At 40.1% G+C, this 17724-nt stretch overlaps 1 protein-coding gene across 1 annotated transcript; it reads right to left on the bottom strand.

Moving 5' to 3' along the window:
• Positions 1–4113: 4113 nt before the first annotated feature.
• LOC119069032 lies at positions 4114–10394 on the bottom strand. The gene is made up of 3 exons (XM_037172901.1): positions 9716–10394; positions 5804–6351; positions 4114–4122 (listed from the first exon to the last, which is right to left on the bottom strand). Exons 1-3 carry the CDS (start codon positions 10239–10241, stop codon positions 4114–4116), a joined length of 1083 nt encoding a protein of 360 aa, XP_037028796.1. The 5' UTR covers positions 10242–10394.
• Between the last annotated feature and the right edge of the window lie 7330 nt (positions 10395–17724).

Genomic DNA, 17724 nt, shown 5'->3' with positions numbered 1-17724 from the left:
TTAATGGCATATGATTTGTACAACGGAAGGATCAATGATGTGAACATTGAGACGAGATTCATCAGAAGACAACACCATCGACAGCTTCGGAACGAAAGACCACTAGCTGAGACCATCTATGAAACGAGATATGGGTATAATCAACCGCTTGCTAAGATTATTCGGACAGTGAATGAATTTGGTGGTCTAATGGCGATGAATCGAAATGAGTTCAAAGTGCAAATAACGAAGAAACTGAAAGAACAGCCTCATGATGAATTGGATGATGGAACGTAGATTTTTTTTTTTTTTTTTTTTTTTTTCTTTCTTCGTGTTTTTTATTAGAATGTTATTAGAATTTTTATTAGAATTTGACGAAATTTTCCGTGATGTGTTCATTGTATTTGACTTTAATGATTTTTTGCTTCAAATTTGTATGGATTTTTGTAAATCGATGTTTGTATACAGCTGATTACATTGGCGGTGAAATAAATGAAATTGAAATTAATTTACTTCTCGATGATCCTTGAAAAATTATCGAATCATTTTCATAAAAAAGGGTGTGTGTACATTGAGTTCTTCACAGATTTGTTTCGACATCTCTACTGTTTAACTCACAAAAGTGGCTCATCGTTAGTGACTCTAAAATTGTGTAATATTTTGACAATTTTAATGTTGAAAAAAAAAAATTGTGTAAAAGAAAAGAAAGAAATTTTTAATCTGGTACAAATTTACATCTTAAAAAAAAATTGAAATTTTGTTAAAAAAATCTGAAAAACATTTTCAATAAAAAAAATTAGAAAATTTTATTTCACTGTAAAAAAAAAAACTGAAAATAGTTTAGTGTGGATAAAAATGGCATCTAATTGGAATATGCGGGATAGTGATGATGGCGATGAAATTTATTCTGCAGTGGTTGACATGTTGGGGACTGAGAATACTGTAGCTGAAGATGCTCAACTAGCTTGGAATGACGTTGATGTAGTGGAGGATGAAGTACTAGCTGATGTGGTGGGAAAATGGGAAAATGCATTCAGTACTGCAATAGAGCATGTAGAAAGAGTAAATGATGGTGACATGCCTACAATGCCGCTAGCAGAATATTACGAATCTATTGGACGTATTCCTGCTGAATTTGTTCCTGATGGAAATATGGTTCCAGACGAAATCCCAGAAAATCCTATAGATGGTTTAAATGTTGAGGATGTTATCTTTGGTGGGGCTTGCCGTGTACAATCCGGTGGTGGACATACAGCAGTCAACAATTTACAACATGAAGCTGAAAACGACGAAGAACCTCTATTTAAAGTATTACGGAAATAGGAAATAGGAAATCGGATTGTTCATAAACAAGCGGTGGTCGGATCGCATAATTCACACGAAAAGCATATCCGATCGAGTGATATACGTAAGCCTGAAGATAAATAACAGATACAGTGTCAAATTAATTCAGGTTTACGCACCCACGTCCACCCATGATGACGAAGAAGTAGAAAGATTCTATGAAGATGTCGAGAAAGCTCTGGACGAAAACCCTTCACATTACCAATATCTAATCGGTGATTTCAATGCGAAGCTGGGAAAACGAGAAGAAGACTCCGAAGTTTCTGTTGGTAGTTTTAGCAACGACCAAAGAAATGAGCGTGGAAATACTTTACTCAACTTCTTACAGCAACACAATTTGTACGCAATGAATTCATTTTTTGCAGGAAAGCCTCAACGGAAATGGACTTGGGCTAGTGCAGATGGTGTAACGAAAAATGAGATCGATTACATCATAACTGGCTGTAAGTCAACCGTTAAGAACGTTACGGTCCTAAACAATTTTTCAACCGGTAGTGATCACCGAATGGTTCGTGCAAGAGTCACGTTAAATACCAGATTTCAAAGATCACAACTAGTTCAGAAAAGTGAAAGGATTGACGTACAACGGCTTTACACACAAAATGAAGAATTTGCTACGAAAATGACTGCCGGATTAGATAACGTCAACAATCAATGTGAAACATTGGACGAATTGAATACCAAAATCGTCGATACAATAATGGGATTCATGAAATCCAAATGCAAATCCGTCCAAGGGAAAGAATCAAAACTCAGCAGAGAAACATTAGACCTGATCGCAAGCAGAGCAGAGTTGGTAAAAAACGGAGGACGAGATTCGGTGGAATACCGGAACCTGTCTAAAAGTATCAACAAAGCAAGGAGATCAGATGAAAGAAAATATAATGTCCAATTGGCTCAAAACATAATTGAAGCTAACTGCAATATGAAAGTCCTACGGAGAAAAATGACAAACGCCAAAAAAGAAATCTTCAAATTACGAGACAAAACAGGAACGATCCAAACGGATCGAAATGCGATATTAAACATTGGCAACAGAATTTTATGAGAATTTGTTTTCTTCAGCAAGACAGAGCCCAACGGAAGAAACCGAAGATAGACCAATAATAAGAAACGTGGGATCGGAGGATATGCCCGACATAACTGTTGATGAAGTCAAAGCTGCAGTAGCCGAGATGAAAAACAAAAAGTCTCCCGGAGAAGATGGTGTTCCAGTGGAAGCCATTAAACTAGGTGGAGACTCATTATTAAAGGCAATCACGGCTTTGTTTAATCAATGTCTCCAATGGGAAGAAGTACCAGAAGCCTGGGAAAATGCGGTAATTACATTGCTGCATAAAAAAGGAGACATAACAAAGCTGGAAAATTACCGACCCATAAGCCTATTGTCAACACTCTACAAGTTGTTTATGAAAATCATTACGAAGAGGAACACTAACAAGTTCGACTTCTACCAACCTGTTGAACAAGCTGCTTTCAGATCTGGTTTCAGCACAAACGACCATTTGCAGGTGATGAGAACGCTTATTGAGAAGTGTCGTGAATACAACATCGGCATAGTCTTGCTATTCATAGACTTCGAAAAAGCTTTCGATTCAGTGGAAACATGGTCGATATTGGACGCATTAGACGAATGTAGAGTAGACTCAAGGTACTCCAACACAATTCGATATGTGTACAAAAATGCTACTTCATGTATAAAACTTCATAAGAGCACGGAGAAATTCAGAATTGGCCGAGGTGTAAGGCAGGGTGACACCATTTCACCGAAATTATTCACGGCGATTCTGCAGAGTATTTTTAGGAAGTTAAACTGGAGTAAAATGGGAATAAAGATAAATGGAGAGTACCTGAGCAATCTCCGCTTCGCTGATGACATTGTACCGATAGCAGCGAATCTAGGTCAGGCTCAGCTTATGCTACAACAGTTAAGTGAAGAGGCGAGCAAAGTTGGCCTCAAGATGAACTTATCGAAAACAAAAGTCATGACCAACATCGGGGACGATAGAGAAATCAAAATTGGTGACACTGTCATTGAACGAGTCGACAGCTATGTATATCTAGGACATAAACTGAAGTTAGGTCTGGACAACCAAACTGCAGAAATAAGACGTAGGATTGGTCTTGCATGGGCAGCGTTCGGAAAACTCAGACTAATTTTCAAAAGCAAAATGAATAATAGTCTGAAACGCAAAGTTTTCGACACTTGTGTCCTTCCAGTGCTCACTTATGGAGCGGAAACGTTAACTTTAACAAAAGCATCCGAAGATAAATTGAGAGTGACACAAAGAGCCATGGAACGGAGTATGCTTGGAATAACACTCAGAGACAGAATGACGAATCAATGGATTCGACAACAAACCAGGGTCGTTGATGTCATGGAAAGAATAGCATCTTTGAAATGGAGCTGGGCGGGACATATTGCAAGAAGGACAGACGAACGTTGGACCAAAAAGATCATGAACTGGCGACCATATAAAAGACGAGCTATAGGTAGACCACCAGAGAGATGGACAAACGGAATTAAGAATATTGCAGGTACAAACTGGCAGCAAATGGCAATGGATCGTACGAAATGGAAAGAAGTTGGAGAGGCCTACATCCAGCAGTGGATAGAAACAGGCTGAAAAAGAAGAAGAAGAAGAAGGAAATAGGAACGCTACTATGAAAATTTTCGAACACAAGGTGTGCGTTATTCATTGTCGATTACTACACCAGGACCTAATGTACATCCAGAGAACTGGTTGAAGAGTCTTCTTACAGGTATTATTACGCATTTTTTTAATGATACTAGTATAGCTATAAGAGATGGTGATAGAGTAGGAATGACTCTTCAAAACGAAATATGTAGCACGGACCCTGTATACATTTCACTAAGAAGAGCCGATCAGTTGTCAGCTGAAATCATTCTTGATCGCATTATGAAAATATTTGATAGCAACAAAGAATTCTTTCTTTGTAATTTTATGAGAATTTGTTTTCTTCAGCAAGACAGAGTCCAACGGAAGAAACCGAAGATAGACCAATAATAAGAAACGTGGGATCGGAGGATATGCCCGACATAACTGTTGATGAAGTAATGGCCGCAGTCTTCTTCTTCTTCTTTTTCAGCCTGTTTCTGTCCACTGCTGGACGTAGGCCTCCCCAATTCTTTTCCATTCCGAACGATTAGTTGCCACTTGTTGCCAATTTGCGCCTGCGATTCACTTTATACCATTACTCCACCTCTCTGGTGGTCTACCTCTAGGTCGTGTTTTAGGTGGTTCAGTTCATGATCTTTTTGGTCCAACGTTCGTCCGTACTTCTTGCAATATGTCCCGCCCAGCTCCACTTTAAAGATGCTATTCTTTCCATGACATCAACGACTTTTGTTTGTTGTCGAATCCATTGATTTGTCATTCTATCTCTGGGCGTAATTCCAAGTATACTCCGTTCCATGGCTCTTTGTGTCACTCTCAATTTATCTTCGGATGCTTTCGTTAAAGTTAACGTTTCCGCTCCATAAGTGAGCACTGGAAGGACACAAGTGTTGAAAACTTTGCGTTTCAGACTATTATTCATTTTGCTTTTGAAAATTAGCCTGAGTTTTCCGAACGCTGCCCATGCAAGACCAATTCTACGTTTTATTTCTGCAGTTTGGTTGTCTAGACCCAACTTCAATTTGTGACCTAGGTACACATAACTGTCGACTCGTTCAATGACAGTATCACCGATTTTAATGTCTCTGTCGTCGTCAATGTTTGTCATGATTTTCGTTTTCGACAAATTCATCTTGAGGCCGACTTTGTTTGACTCCTCATTCAGCTGTTGCAACATAATTTGCGCCTGATCTAGATCAGCTGCCATCAGGGAGATGTCATCTGCGAAACGGAGATTACTCAGGTACTCTCCATTTATGTTGATACCCATTTCACTCCAGTCTAATTTCTTAAAAACACTCTCCAGAATCGATGTGAATAACTTAGGTGATATGGTGTCACCCTGTCGTACACCTCTACCAATTCTGAATTTTTCAGTGCTTTTATGAAGTTTTATACACGACGTAGCGTTTTTATAGACGTATCGAATTGTGTTGGAGTATCTTGAGTCTACTCTGCACTCGTCTAATGAGTCCAATATCGACCATGTTTCCACTGAATCAAAAGCTTTTTCAAAGTCTATGAATATCAAGACCACAGCAATCTTATATTCATTGCATTTCTCAATTAGCGTTCTCATCACATGTAAGTGGTCGTTTGTGCTGAATCCTGATCTAAATGCAGCTTGTTCAACAGGTTGGTAGAAGTCGAGCTTCTTGGTGTTCCTCTTCGTAACTATTTTCATGAACAACTTGTAGAGTGTTGATAAGAGACTTATGGGTCGATAGTTTTCCAACTTTGTTATGTCTCCTTTTTTATGCAGCAATGTTATCACTGCATTTTCCCATGCTTCTGGTACTTCTTCCCATTGAAGACATTAAATTAAACAAAGTCGTTATTACACCCAATAATGAGTCGCCACCTAGTTTAATGGCTTCCACTGGAACACCATCTTCACCGGGAGACTTTTTGTTCTTCATTTCGGCTACTGCAGCATGTACTTCATCAATAGTTATGTCAGGCATATCTTCCGATCCTACATTTCTTATTATTGGTCTATCTTCGTTGGTATTCGTCGGATCTGGTCGAACTGATGAGAATAAATCTTCGTAAAATTCCTTTGCGATATTTAATATCGCATTTCGATCCGTTTGAATTGTTCCTGTTTTGTCTCGTAATTTGAAGATTTCTTTCTTTGCGTTCGTCATTTTTGACCGTAGGACCTTCATGTTGCAATTAGCTTCAATTGTGTTTTGAGCCAGTTGGACATTATATTTTCTTAGATCTGATTTCACCGCTTTGTTGATAATTTTTGTCAAGTCCTGGTATTCTATTGAATCTCTTTTTCCGTCTTTTATCAACTGTACTCGGCATGCGATCAGATCAAGAGTTTCTCTACTGAGTTTCGACTCTTTCATTTGGACGGATTTGCATTTTGATTCCATGAAACCCATTAACACCGCCAAAGACTGTCCCAAGCCAGTTTGAAAAAGAGTGGAGGGAATGAAGTTTAACTAGGACGTAGCAGTAGATAAGATAGGATTAGATAGATCAATCTTAAGGTTGAATGAATCGTGAGCTGGAAGCCGAAAGAATTGGGGTTAAGGGACCAACGTTGAGGTGAAACAACACGATCAGGAAGCCAAAGGATAGAACGATCCCAGAATTCTTATTAGCTACTAGGTTAAGCTTTTAAAGGACGAATAACCTTTTGCTCAGATAGGTTCAAAAGAATGGGCAAAGCTTTATGGAAAAGAATGTTCAAAAAGAGTAACACTACCCCGTCGGGCACTGTGCACTTTGATAGGCACGGTGGTCCCGGAACGTGCAGAAATGTGCGGGTCAGAGCTCGAGGATTACCGGGGGCGAGCAAAGTAAAGCTTTCATACTCACCAACCCGCAGTAGCAAGCGTGGTGTTTTAATGCTAAAAACCTTCAAACGAAGCCATAACGAATTATACATTGCCACATATAATGCCAGAACATTGTCGTCAAGACAAAAAATGCAAGAAATGGAAGAAGAGCTAGAAAAGATAAAATGGGATGTTGTGGGAGTGAGCGAAGTGAGAAAACCTGGAGAGGAATGCCTCAAATTACAATCAGGGCATACATTCTTCTACCGAGGAAGTGACAGTCAGATGCTGATGCACGGTGTCGGATTGTTCATAAACAAGCGGTGGTCGGATCGCATAATTCACACGAAAAGCATATCCGATCGAGTGATATACATAAGCCTGAAGATAAATAACAGATACAGTGTCAAATTAATTCAGGTTTACGCACCCACGTCCACCCATGATGACGAAGAAGTAGAAAGATTCTATGAAGATGTCGAGAAAGCTCTGGACGAAAACCCTTCACATTACCAATATCTAATCGGTGATTTCAATGCGAAGCTGGGAAAACGAGAAGAAGACTCCGAAGTTTCTGTTGGTAGTTTTAGCAACGACCAAAGAAATGAGCGTGGAAATACTTTACTCAACTTCTTACAGCAACACAATTTGTACGCAATGAATTCATTTTTTGCAGGAAAGCCTCAACGGAAATGGACTTGGGCTAGTGCAGATGGTGTAACGAAAAATGAGATCGATTACATCATAACTGGCTGTAAGTCAACCGTTAAGAACGTTACGGTCCTAAACAATTTTTCAACCGGTAGTGATCACCGAATGGTTCGTGCAAGAGTCACGTTAAATACCAGATTTCAAAGATCACAACTAGTTCAGAAAAGTGAAAGGATTGACGTACAACGGCTTTACACACAAAATGAAGAATTTGCTACGAAAATGACTGCCGAATTAGATAACGTCAACAATCAATGTGAAACATTGGACGAATTGAATACCAAAATCGTCGATACAATAATGGGTTTCATGAAATCCAAATGCAAATCCGTCCAAGGGAAAGAATCAAAACTCAGCAGAGAAACATTAGACCTGATCGCAAGCAGAGCAGAGTTGGTAAAAAACGGAGGACGAGATTCGGTGGAATACCGGAACCTGTCTAAAAGTATCAACAGAGCAAGGAGATCAGATGAAAGAAAATATAATGTCCAATTGGCTCAAAACATAATTGAAGCTAACTGCAATATGAAAGTCCTACGGAGAAAAATGACAAACGCCAAAAAAGAAATCTTCAAATTACGAGACAAAACAGGAACGATCCAAACGGATCGAAATGCGATATTAAACATTGCAACAGAATTTTATGAGAATTTGTTTTCTTCAGCAAGACAGAGCCCAACGGAAGAAACCGAAGATAGACCAATAATAAGAAACGTGGGATCGGAGGATATGCCCGACATAACTGTTGATGAAGTCAAAGCTGCAGTAGCCGAGATGAAAAACAAAAAGTCTCCCGGAGAAGATGGTGTTCCAGTGGAAGCCATTAAACTAGGTGGAGACTCATTATTAAAGGCAATCACGGCTTTGTTTAATCAATGTCTCCAATGGGAAGAAGTACCAGAAGCCTGGGAAAATGCGGTAATTACATTGCTGCATAAAAAAGGAGACATAACAAAGCTGGAAAATTACCGACCCATAAGCCTATTGTCAACACTCTACAAGTTGTTTATGAAAATCATTACGAAGAGGAACACTAACAAGTTCGACTTCTACCAACCCGTTGAACAAGCTGCTTTCAGATCTGGTTTCAGCACAAACGACCATTTGCAGGTGATGAGAACGCTTATTGAGAAGTGTCGTGAATACAACATCGACATAGTCTTGCTATTCATAGACTTCGAAAAAGCTTTCGATTCAGTGGAAACATGGTCGATATTGGACGCATTAGACGAATGTAGAGTAGACTCAAGGTACTCCAACACAATTCGATATGTGTACAAAAATGCTACTTCATGTATAAAACTTCATAAGAGCACGGAGAAATTCAGAATTGGCCGAGGTGTAAGGCAGGGTGACACCATTTCACCGAAATTATTCACGGCGATTCTGCAGAGTATTTTTAGGAAGTTAAACTGGAGTAAAATGGGAATAAAGATAAATGGAGAGTACCTGAGCAATCTCCGCTTCGCTGATGACATTGTACCGATAGCAGCGAATCTAGGTCAGGCTCAGCTTATGCTACAACAGTTAAGTGAAGAGGCGAGCAAAGTTGGCCTCAAGATGAACTTATCGAAAACAAAAGTCATGACGAACATCGGAGACGATAGAGAAATCAAAATTGGTGACACTGTCGTTGAACGAGTCGACAGCTATGTATATCTAGGACATAAACTGAAGTTAGGTCTGGACAACCAAACTGCAGAAATAAGACGTAGGATTGGTCTTGCATGGGCAGCGTTCGGAAAACTCAGACTAATTTTCAAAAGCAAAATGAATAATAGTCTGAAACGCAAAGTTTTCGACACTTGTGTCCTTCCAGTGCTCACTTATGGAGCGGAAACGTTAACTTTAACGAAAGCATCCGAAGATAAATTGAGAGTGACACAAAGAGCCATGGAACGGAGTATGCTTGGAATAACACTCAGAGACAGAATGACGAATCAATGGATTCGACAACAAACCAGGGTCGTTGATGTCATGGAAAGAATAGCATCTCTGAAATGGAGCTGGGCGGGACATATTGCAAGAAGGACAGACGAACGTTGGACCAAAAAGATCATGAACTGGCGACCATATAAAAGACGAGCTATAGGTAGACCACCAGAGAGATGGACAAACGGAATTAAGAATATTGCAGGTACAAACTGGCAGCAAATGGCAATGGATCGTACGAAATGGAAAGAAGTTGGAGAGGCCTACATCCAGCAGTGGATAGAAACAGGCTGAAAAAGAAGAAGAAGAAGAAGAAACCCATTATCGTTTCTACTATTTTGCTGTTCAATTCGTCCAATGTTTCGTATTGGTTGTTTACATCGTCTAACTCAGCAGTCATTTTTGCTGCAAATTCTTCATTTTGTGTGTAAAGTCTTTGTGCATCAATCCCTTCCTTTTTCTTTATCATCTTTGCTCTTTGAAAGCGAGTGTTCAGCATGACTTTTGCACGCACCATTCTATGGTCACTACCAGTCGTAAAGCGGTTTAGGACCGTAACGTTCTTAACGGTTGACTTGCAGTTCGTTATGATGTAGTCAATCTCATTTTTCGTTACACCATCGGGACTTGCCCAAGTCCATTTGCGTTGAGGTTTTCCTGCAAAAAATGAAATCATTGCGAATAAATTGTGTTGCTGTAGGAAATTGAGTAAAGTTTCTCCTCGTTCGTTTCTTCGGTCGTAGCTGAAATTGCCAATAGAAACTTCGGAATCTTCTTCTCGTTTTCCTAGCTTCGCATTGAAATCACCAACTAAATACTGGTAGTGTGAAGGGTTTTCATCCATGGCTTTCGCTACATCTTCATAAAATTGTTCTACTTCTTCGTCATCATGGGTGGATGTGGGTGCGTAGGCCTGAATCACTTTTACGGTGTATCTGCTGTTGATCTTCAGGCATACGTATATCACTCTGTCAGATACACTTTTTGTGTGAGTTATGCGGTTTGTGTTGATGTGGAAACACCGTCGATCAGCATAATCAAAGTGGGCAATTGAAATGAAAGGAACAAAGCATACCGAATCATTGTAACATAGAAAAACTTGTAAAATAAAATCATTCTTCGTTCAGCATTAATAGAAACGAGATGTTTTATTCAAATCTCAACCAACATTAATGGTCCTTCGAGCCGGATTTGAACCAGCGACCTATTCAAATCTCAACCAACAGTTTGACCACCGCTTGTTTATGAACAATCCGACACCGTGCATCAGCACTTCCTCGGTAGAAGAATGTATGACCTGATTGCAATTTAAGGCATTCCTCTCCAGGTTTTCTCACTTCGCTCACTCCTATCACATCCCATTTGATCTTTTCTATTTCGGCTTCCATTTCGATCATTTTTGCCCTTGACGACAGTGTTCTGGCATTGTAAGTGGCAATGTATAATTCTTTGTGGCATCGTTTGGGGGTTTTTAGCATTAAAACACCACGCTTGCTATTGCGGGTTGGTGAGTGCTTTATGTTGTTCGCCCCCGGAATTCCTCGAACTCTGACCCGCACATTTCTATGCGTCCTGGGATCACTAGCTGAGAGCGTAGGGCCCAGCGGGGTAGTGTTATTTTTGTTTCTAACCATTTTACATAAAGCTTGCCCATTCTTTTGAACCTATCTGAGCAAAAGGTTAATGACGACGGTTTTTCGTCGTTGCAGCTTCATCTGATGGTGTCATCTGATGGTGTTGTGTTGACTGCATTTGGTTAACGCTCCACGTTTTTCAAACTGGCTTGCGACAGTCTTTGGCCGTGTTAAAGGCCGCAGTAGCCCAGATGGAGTCGGAGTCGGAGTAGCCGAGATGAAAAACAAAAAGTCTCCCGGAGAAGATGGTGTTCCAGTGGAAGCCATTAAACTGGGTGGAGACTCCTTATTAAAGGCAATCACGGCTTTGTTTAATCAATGTCTCCAATGGGAAGAAGTACCAGAAGCCTGGGAAAATGCGGTAATTACATTGCTGCATAAAAAAGGAGACATAACAAAGCTGGAAAATTACCGGCCCATAAGCCTATTGTCAACACTCTACAAGTTGTTTATGAAAATCATTACGAAGAGGAACACTAACAAGTTCGACTTCTACCAACCTGTTGAACAAGCTGCTTTCAGATCTGGTTTCAGCACAAACGACCATTTGCAGGTGATGAGAACGCTTATTGAGAAGTGTCGTGAATACAACATCGACATAGTCTTGCTATTCATAGACTTCGAAAAAGCTTTCGATTCAGTGGAAACATGGTCGATATTGGACGCATTAGACGAATGTAGAGTAGACTCAAGGTACTCCAACACAATTCGATATGTGTACAAAAATGCTACTTCATGTATAAAACTTCATAAGAGCACGGAGAAATTCAGAATCGGCCGAGGTGTAAGGCAGGGTGACACTATTTCACCGAAATTATTCACGGCGATTCTGCAGAGGATTTTTAAGAAGTTAAACTGGAGTAAAATTGGAATAAAGATAAATGGAGAGTACCTGAGCAATCTCCGCTTCGCTGATGACATTGTACCGATAGCAGTGAATCTAGGTCAGGCTCAGCTTATGCTACAACAGTTAAGTGAAGAGGCACGCAAAGTTGGCCTCAAGATGAACTTATCGAAAACAAAAGTCATGACCAACATCGGGGACGATAGAGAAATCAAAATTGGTGACACTGTCATTGAACGAGTCGACAGCTATGTATATCTAGGACATAAACTGAAGTTAGGTCTGGACAACCTGTTGAGAGGAACCCGACTATGTTCATATTCACCACCTTTATATCATGTACATAGAGTCAATTAGCTACATTTATATTAGGAACGACTACGAGAATAAAGTTTAGTTCGTATCGTAAAACCAACCACGCAACGTCTTATCATTTAACCCAAATACTCTGCCATTAGGTTATGGGCAGGCCAGTTAAATAATTTTAAACAAAGAAAAATTATTTAAAAAGTTTCGAATAATTTGCATATATCTACAAATTGGGCCAAATTTCATCAAATATTTTTGTGTGATCTACGAATATGGCGAAGAAACCTGAATTTGATCTCAAGAAGTTAACGGGATCGGATAATTTTCATTACTGGAAATTCCAAATGGAAAATTATTTCGCACTAAAGAAATTGGATAAAAGCATAAAGCCGAAGCCAAATTTACCGGATGTGTCTTGTGAAAATGATCCTGAAAAACTCATCGAAGCGAAGTCGATTTTATCGCTAAGTGTGCACGAGTCATTGGTGGTTCATATTCGTAAAGCAAAAAGTGCGCTGGAAATTTGGAGGATATTCGAATACATGTACGAGGACAAAGGTTTACTGCAGAGAACGGGTTTGTTGCGCGCCCTAATGTCTGTTCGTTTGGAAGAGATGAATTCTATGCAATCCTATGTGGAGGAAATCATGAACATTTCAAATAGGCTAAGCAGCATTGGATTTGAAATTGGCGACGAATGGATAGCATCGATTTTGCTGGCTGGATTAACAGAGGAATTCAAGCCGTTTATCATGAGCATCGAAGGAAGTGGCGTTGAAATAACAGCCGACATGATAAAGCAAAAATTGCTCGATTCGGAAATTGGCGCCAATAATGTGAAAGGGAATGTGTTGTATACGAATAAGAAACCGAAGCCGAAACAGAGCAAGAAAGGTTTTTCGTGTTTCAATTGTGGTGGGAGAAATCACAAAGCCATCGACTGCAAGAAGGAGAAAAAATCAAACAATTCATCACAAAGTGGAATTGCTGGTTCGTCTGTTCACGCATCGAATCAACAAAATACTACGGCCAAAGTGGTGTTTTCAACGGCGTTTTCAGCTCAAGTTAAGGATGAAAAGAGAAAGCACGAGTGGTATGTTGATAGTGGTAGTGGACGAAATATGACACCGTACGGAGACATTGTTATGAACAAAACGAAGAGCAATGTCGATAAAGTGATGACTGCTGATAACTCAAATTTGGACGTTAAATGTATGGGCAATTTGGATTTGAATGTTTCAAACAACAGAATCGATGTGAAAAATTGTCTACACGTACCAGATTTATCGGTCAATCTTCTATCAGTGTCGAGCGTAGTGAAGAATGGCAACAAAGTGGTTTTTGATCATAACGGCTGTACGATATTCAACCGAAACAATGATGTTGTTATTCAGTGCAAAGAGTCAGATGGTGTATACAAATTCGAGTCGTCAGCTGTTGTAAACAGCAACTTTTTGAACGTAAACAACAACAATTTGGTGAAGTGGCATCGTCGTTTGGGCCATTTGAATTATCAAAGTATGTGCAGCATGCGTGATGGAGCTGTGGATGGAGTCAAATTTCATAACGATTCGAAATTGTTGAAGTCGTGCGAGATTTGTGCATTAGGTAAACAAAGTCGACTGCCGTTCAAGAGCAACAAGTACAAGAAGAATACGAAAAATATTCTGGACATGATTCATGCAGACCTGTGTGGCGATATGGAAAAGATTTCTATTGGTGGTGCGCGCTACTTTCTTACGTTCATCGACGATTTTTCCCCGGAAAATTTTCATCTACTTCCTAAAGTCAAAAAGTGAAGTTGCAAAGAAATTTTTGGAGTTCAAAGCTTGGGCAGAAAATCAATTCAACCGCAAAATCAAGATATTCCGCACGGACAATGGCCTGGAATTTTGCAATAAGTCGATCGATACAGTGTGTGTGGAAAGTGGAATACAGCATCAACGTACTGTAGTGTACACACCGGAGCAAAATGGTCTCGCCGAGAGAATGAATCGAACCATAGTTGAACGGGCAAAATGTTTGCTATTCGATGCCGATCTGGACAAATCTTACTGGGCAGAAGCGGCGAATATGGCAGTTTACCTCATTAATCGTTCAGTGTGCACTGCTCATCCTCGAAGTACACCGGAAGAAGTATGGTCAGGAGTGAAAGTCGATTTGGGCCAGCTTCAGTTGTTTGGCTCGCACATTATGGTTCATGTTCCAAAGCAAGTACGGAAGAAATGGGACCACAAGTCAAAGAAGTTAATTTTCGTTGGGATGGACAACGACCGTAAAGGCTACCGATGCATCGATCCAATTACCAAGAAGTTGCTAATCAGTCGCGACGTGATATTTTTGGAAAAGGTAATTGACCCGATCGATAATCCGAACAATGAATTCGTTTCAGTGAGGGAAATCGAAGTCGATGACATGGAACGATCAAATGGAAACGAATCGGGTGTTGTCATCGAAGAGTCGTCGAGTTCGGACGATGATGAGTACAATTCGGGTCTAGAATTTTCGGATGAGGAGGAATCATTCGATGACATTATGGCGGATCCGAACTACGAGCCAAACGAAAGCGAAATGAACGATGCGACAATGTTTTTGAGGCATCAGCAGCTCAACCGTTACGTTTTATCAGCGAAAGTACAACCGACAGATGCTGAACCGTTGACAGTTCCAGAAGCTTTCTCGAGCCATAATGCAAGTGAATGGAAGGCTGCCATGGAAGATGAGATTAATTCGTTGGACGAAAACAACACCTGGAATTTGGTTAATCTGCCGCCTGGTCGAAAGCCTGTGAAGACCAAATGGGTTTTCAAACTGAAAAGAGACGATAAAGGAAACGTAATTCGTCACAAAGCACGATTGGTTGCGAAGGGTTGTTCGCAACGATATGGCGTTGATTACATCGAAACATACTCGCCGGTCGTTCGACACACGTCTCTACGATTTCTCATTGCACTGGCGGTGAAAAATGGACTGAAGATCGACCAAATGGATGCAGTTACGGCGTTCATGCAAGGTGACCTGACAGAGGAAATATACATCGAACAGCCTGAAGGTTTCAAAGATGGTACAAGCCGTGTATGCAAGTTGAATAAGGCAATCAACGGCCTGAAACAATCTGGTCGTGTCTGGAATATCAAATTGGTAAAAGCGCTAAAGTCATTCGGTCTGAACCAATCGAAAATGGACCCGTGCGTTTTTTATACGAAATCGTTGGATTTGTTGTTGGCAATCTGGGTCGACGACATCTTTATATTCTGGAAAGACGAAAAGGTTTTGAAAAAGTTAAAAAAGTCGTTGAGTTCAACTTTCAAAATGAAAGAAATGGGGCAAGCTACAAATTGTGTTGGCGTCCGTATCACCTACACCGAGGACGGGATTGGATTGGATCAATCAGCGTACATCAGAGATGTGTTGAGTCGTTTTCGAATGGAGGATTGCAAACCAGTTTCAGCACCGAGCGACGTTAACCAAAAGCTATCGATCAATTCAACAACAAACGAGGAGGAGGATGTCGATATTACAGGAAGTGTTCCGTATCAAGAGCTCGTTGGTTGTTTATTGTTCCTGGTGCAGGAAACCAGACCGGATATTGCCTTTGCCGTCAGCGATGTCAGTCGATTCAATCAAAAACACCGAGCAGTTCATTGGAAAGCGGTGAAGCGAATCGTTCGTTATCTCAAAGGAACGATCGAATTCAAGCTCCACTATTCGAGTCAAGGCAACGGAAATCTGATCGGTTATACGGATTCGGATTGGGCATCGGATGTGGATAAACGTCGTTCGTGCAGTGGGCATTTTTTCAAGTTTTCAAATGGAGCTATTTCTTGGTATAGCAAAAGACAACAAACAGTCGCTTTATCAAGGACGGAAGCTGAATATATGTCATTGGCGTCATGTATTCAAGAGGCAATTTGGTTGAAACAATTTGGTCGCGAATTGGACAACAGTTTAAACGAAACAGTTCAGCTGTTTTGTGACAAACAAAGCGCAATATGGAGCGGAAACGTTAACTTTAACAAAAGCATCCGAAGATAAATTGAGAGTGACACAAAGAGCCATGGAACGGAGTATGCTCGGAATAACACTCAGAGACAGAATGACGAATCAATGGATTCGACAACAAACCAGGGTCGTTGATGTCATGGAAAGAATAGCATCTCTGAAATGGAGCTGGGCGGGACATATTGCAAGAAGGACAGACGAACGTTGGACCAAAAAGATCATGAACTGGCGACCATATAAAAGACGAGCTATAGGTAGACCACCAGAGAGATGGACAAACGGAATTAAGAATATTGCAGGTACAAACTGGCAGCAAATGGCAATGGATTGTACGAAATGGAAAGAAGTTGGAGAGGCCTACATCCAGCAGTGGATAGAAACAGGCTGAAAAAGAAGAAGAAGAAGAAAGCGCAATAGATTTGGCAACATGCGATGGATACAGGCAACGTACAAAGCACATAGACATCCGTCATCATTCTTCTTCTTCTTCTTCTTTTTCAGCCTGTTTCTATCCACTGCTGGATGTAGGCCTCTCCAACTTCTTTCCATTTCGTACGATCCATTGCCATTTGCTGCCAGTTTGTACCTGCAATATTCTTAATTCCGTTTGTCCATCTCTCTGGTGGTCTATCTATAGCTCGTCTTTTATATGGTCGCCAGTTCATGATCTTTTTGGTCCAACGTTCGTCTGTCCTTCTTGCAATATGTCCCGCCCAGCTCCATTTACCTCCTTTAAGTCCCCGACAATTTTTGTGATGACAATTTTTGTGATGTCACAAATAATTTGTGACAACACAAAATATTTGTGACAACACAAAAATTGTCATAACAAAATATTTGTGATACTCAATATTTGTGTTGTCACAAATAATTTGTGACAACACAAATGTTGAGCATCACAAATATTTTGTGATGCTCAATTTTTGTGACAACACAAATTATTTGTGACAACACAAAAATTTTGTGATAAAATTTTTTTTTATTAGAAAACGGGAAAATATGGGTTATTTGTAAATAACTGAGGGTGTGGGGGTCAAAAGGATTAGAACGTTTGAATGTCACTAGAAAAACAGGTAAGTCGAGCACACATTTATAAGTTAGACGACTCAATCTATCTGACTTCTATCTCAAGATTCTGAGATAACAATGACAACACCTACGAAATCCGATGTTATCCAAATTATACTCTTGATTTTCTTACAATGAGAACGAAGAAAACTTAGACGTCGCACAAGAAAAGTGTTTGGCTACTGAATTAATCCTTCTATGAATCGTAGAACGAAGTTGTTTGGTTCAATCAAACTGAATTCATCCTTCTACGAATTGTACAAAGAAGGTGTTTGGTTCGATCCTACTGAATTCATCCTTCTATGAATCCCACAAGGAAGGTGTTTGGTTCGATCCTATTGAATTCATCCTTCTACGAATTGTACAAGGAAGTTGTTTGGTTCGATCCAACTAAATTCACCCTTCTACTAATTGTACAAGGAAGGTGTTTGGTTCGATCCTACTAAATTCATCCTTCTACGAATCGCAAA

The sequence above is a fragment of the Bradysia coprophila genome, assembly GCF_014529535.1.
Source record: "Bradysia coprophila strain Holo2 chromosome X unlocalized genomic scaffold, BU_Bcop_v1 contig_220, whole genome shotgun sequence".
Taxonomy (NCBI): domain Eukaryota; kingdom Metazoa; phylum Arthropoda; class Insecta; order Diptera; family Sciaridae; genus Bradysia; species Bradysia coprophila.
This window is presented reverse-complemented; position numbering and strand designations above follow the sequence as displayed.

What these genes read in the sequence shown, in the direction of transcription:
- LOC119069032 (XM_037172901.1), bottom strand. Translation starts at nt 10,241, where the DNA reads ATGGATGAAAACCCTTCACACTACCAGTATTTAGTTGGTGATTTCAAT. An exon ending in AATAGTAGAAACGATAATGG is followed by an intron (nt 6,352 to 9,715) that starts GTTTCTTCTTCT and finishes CGGTGTTAATGG; the next exon opens with GTTTCATGGAATCAAAATGC.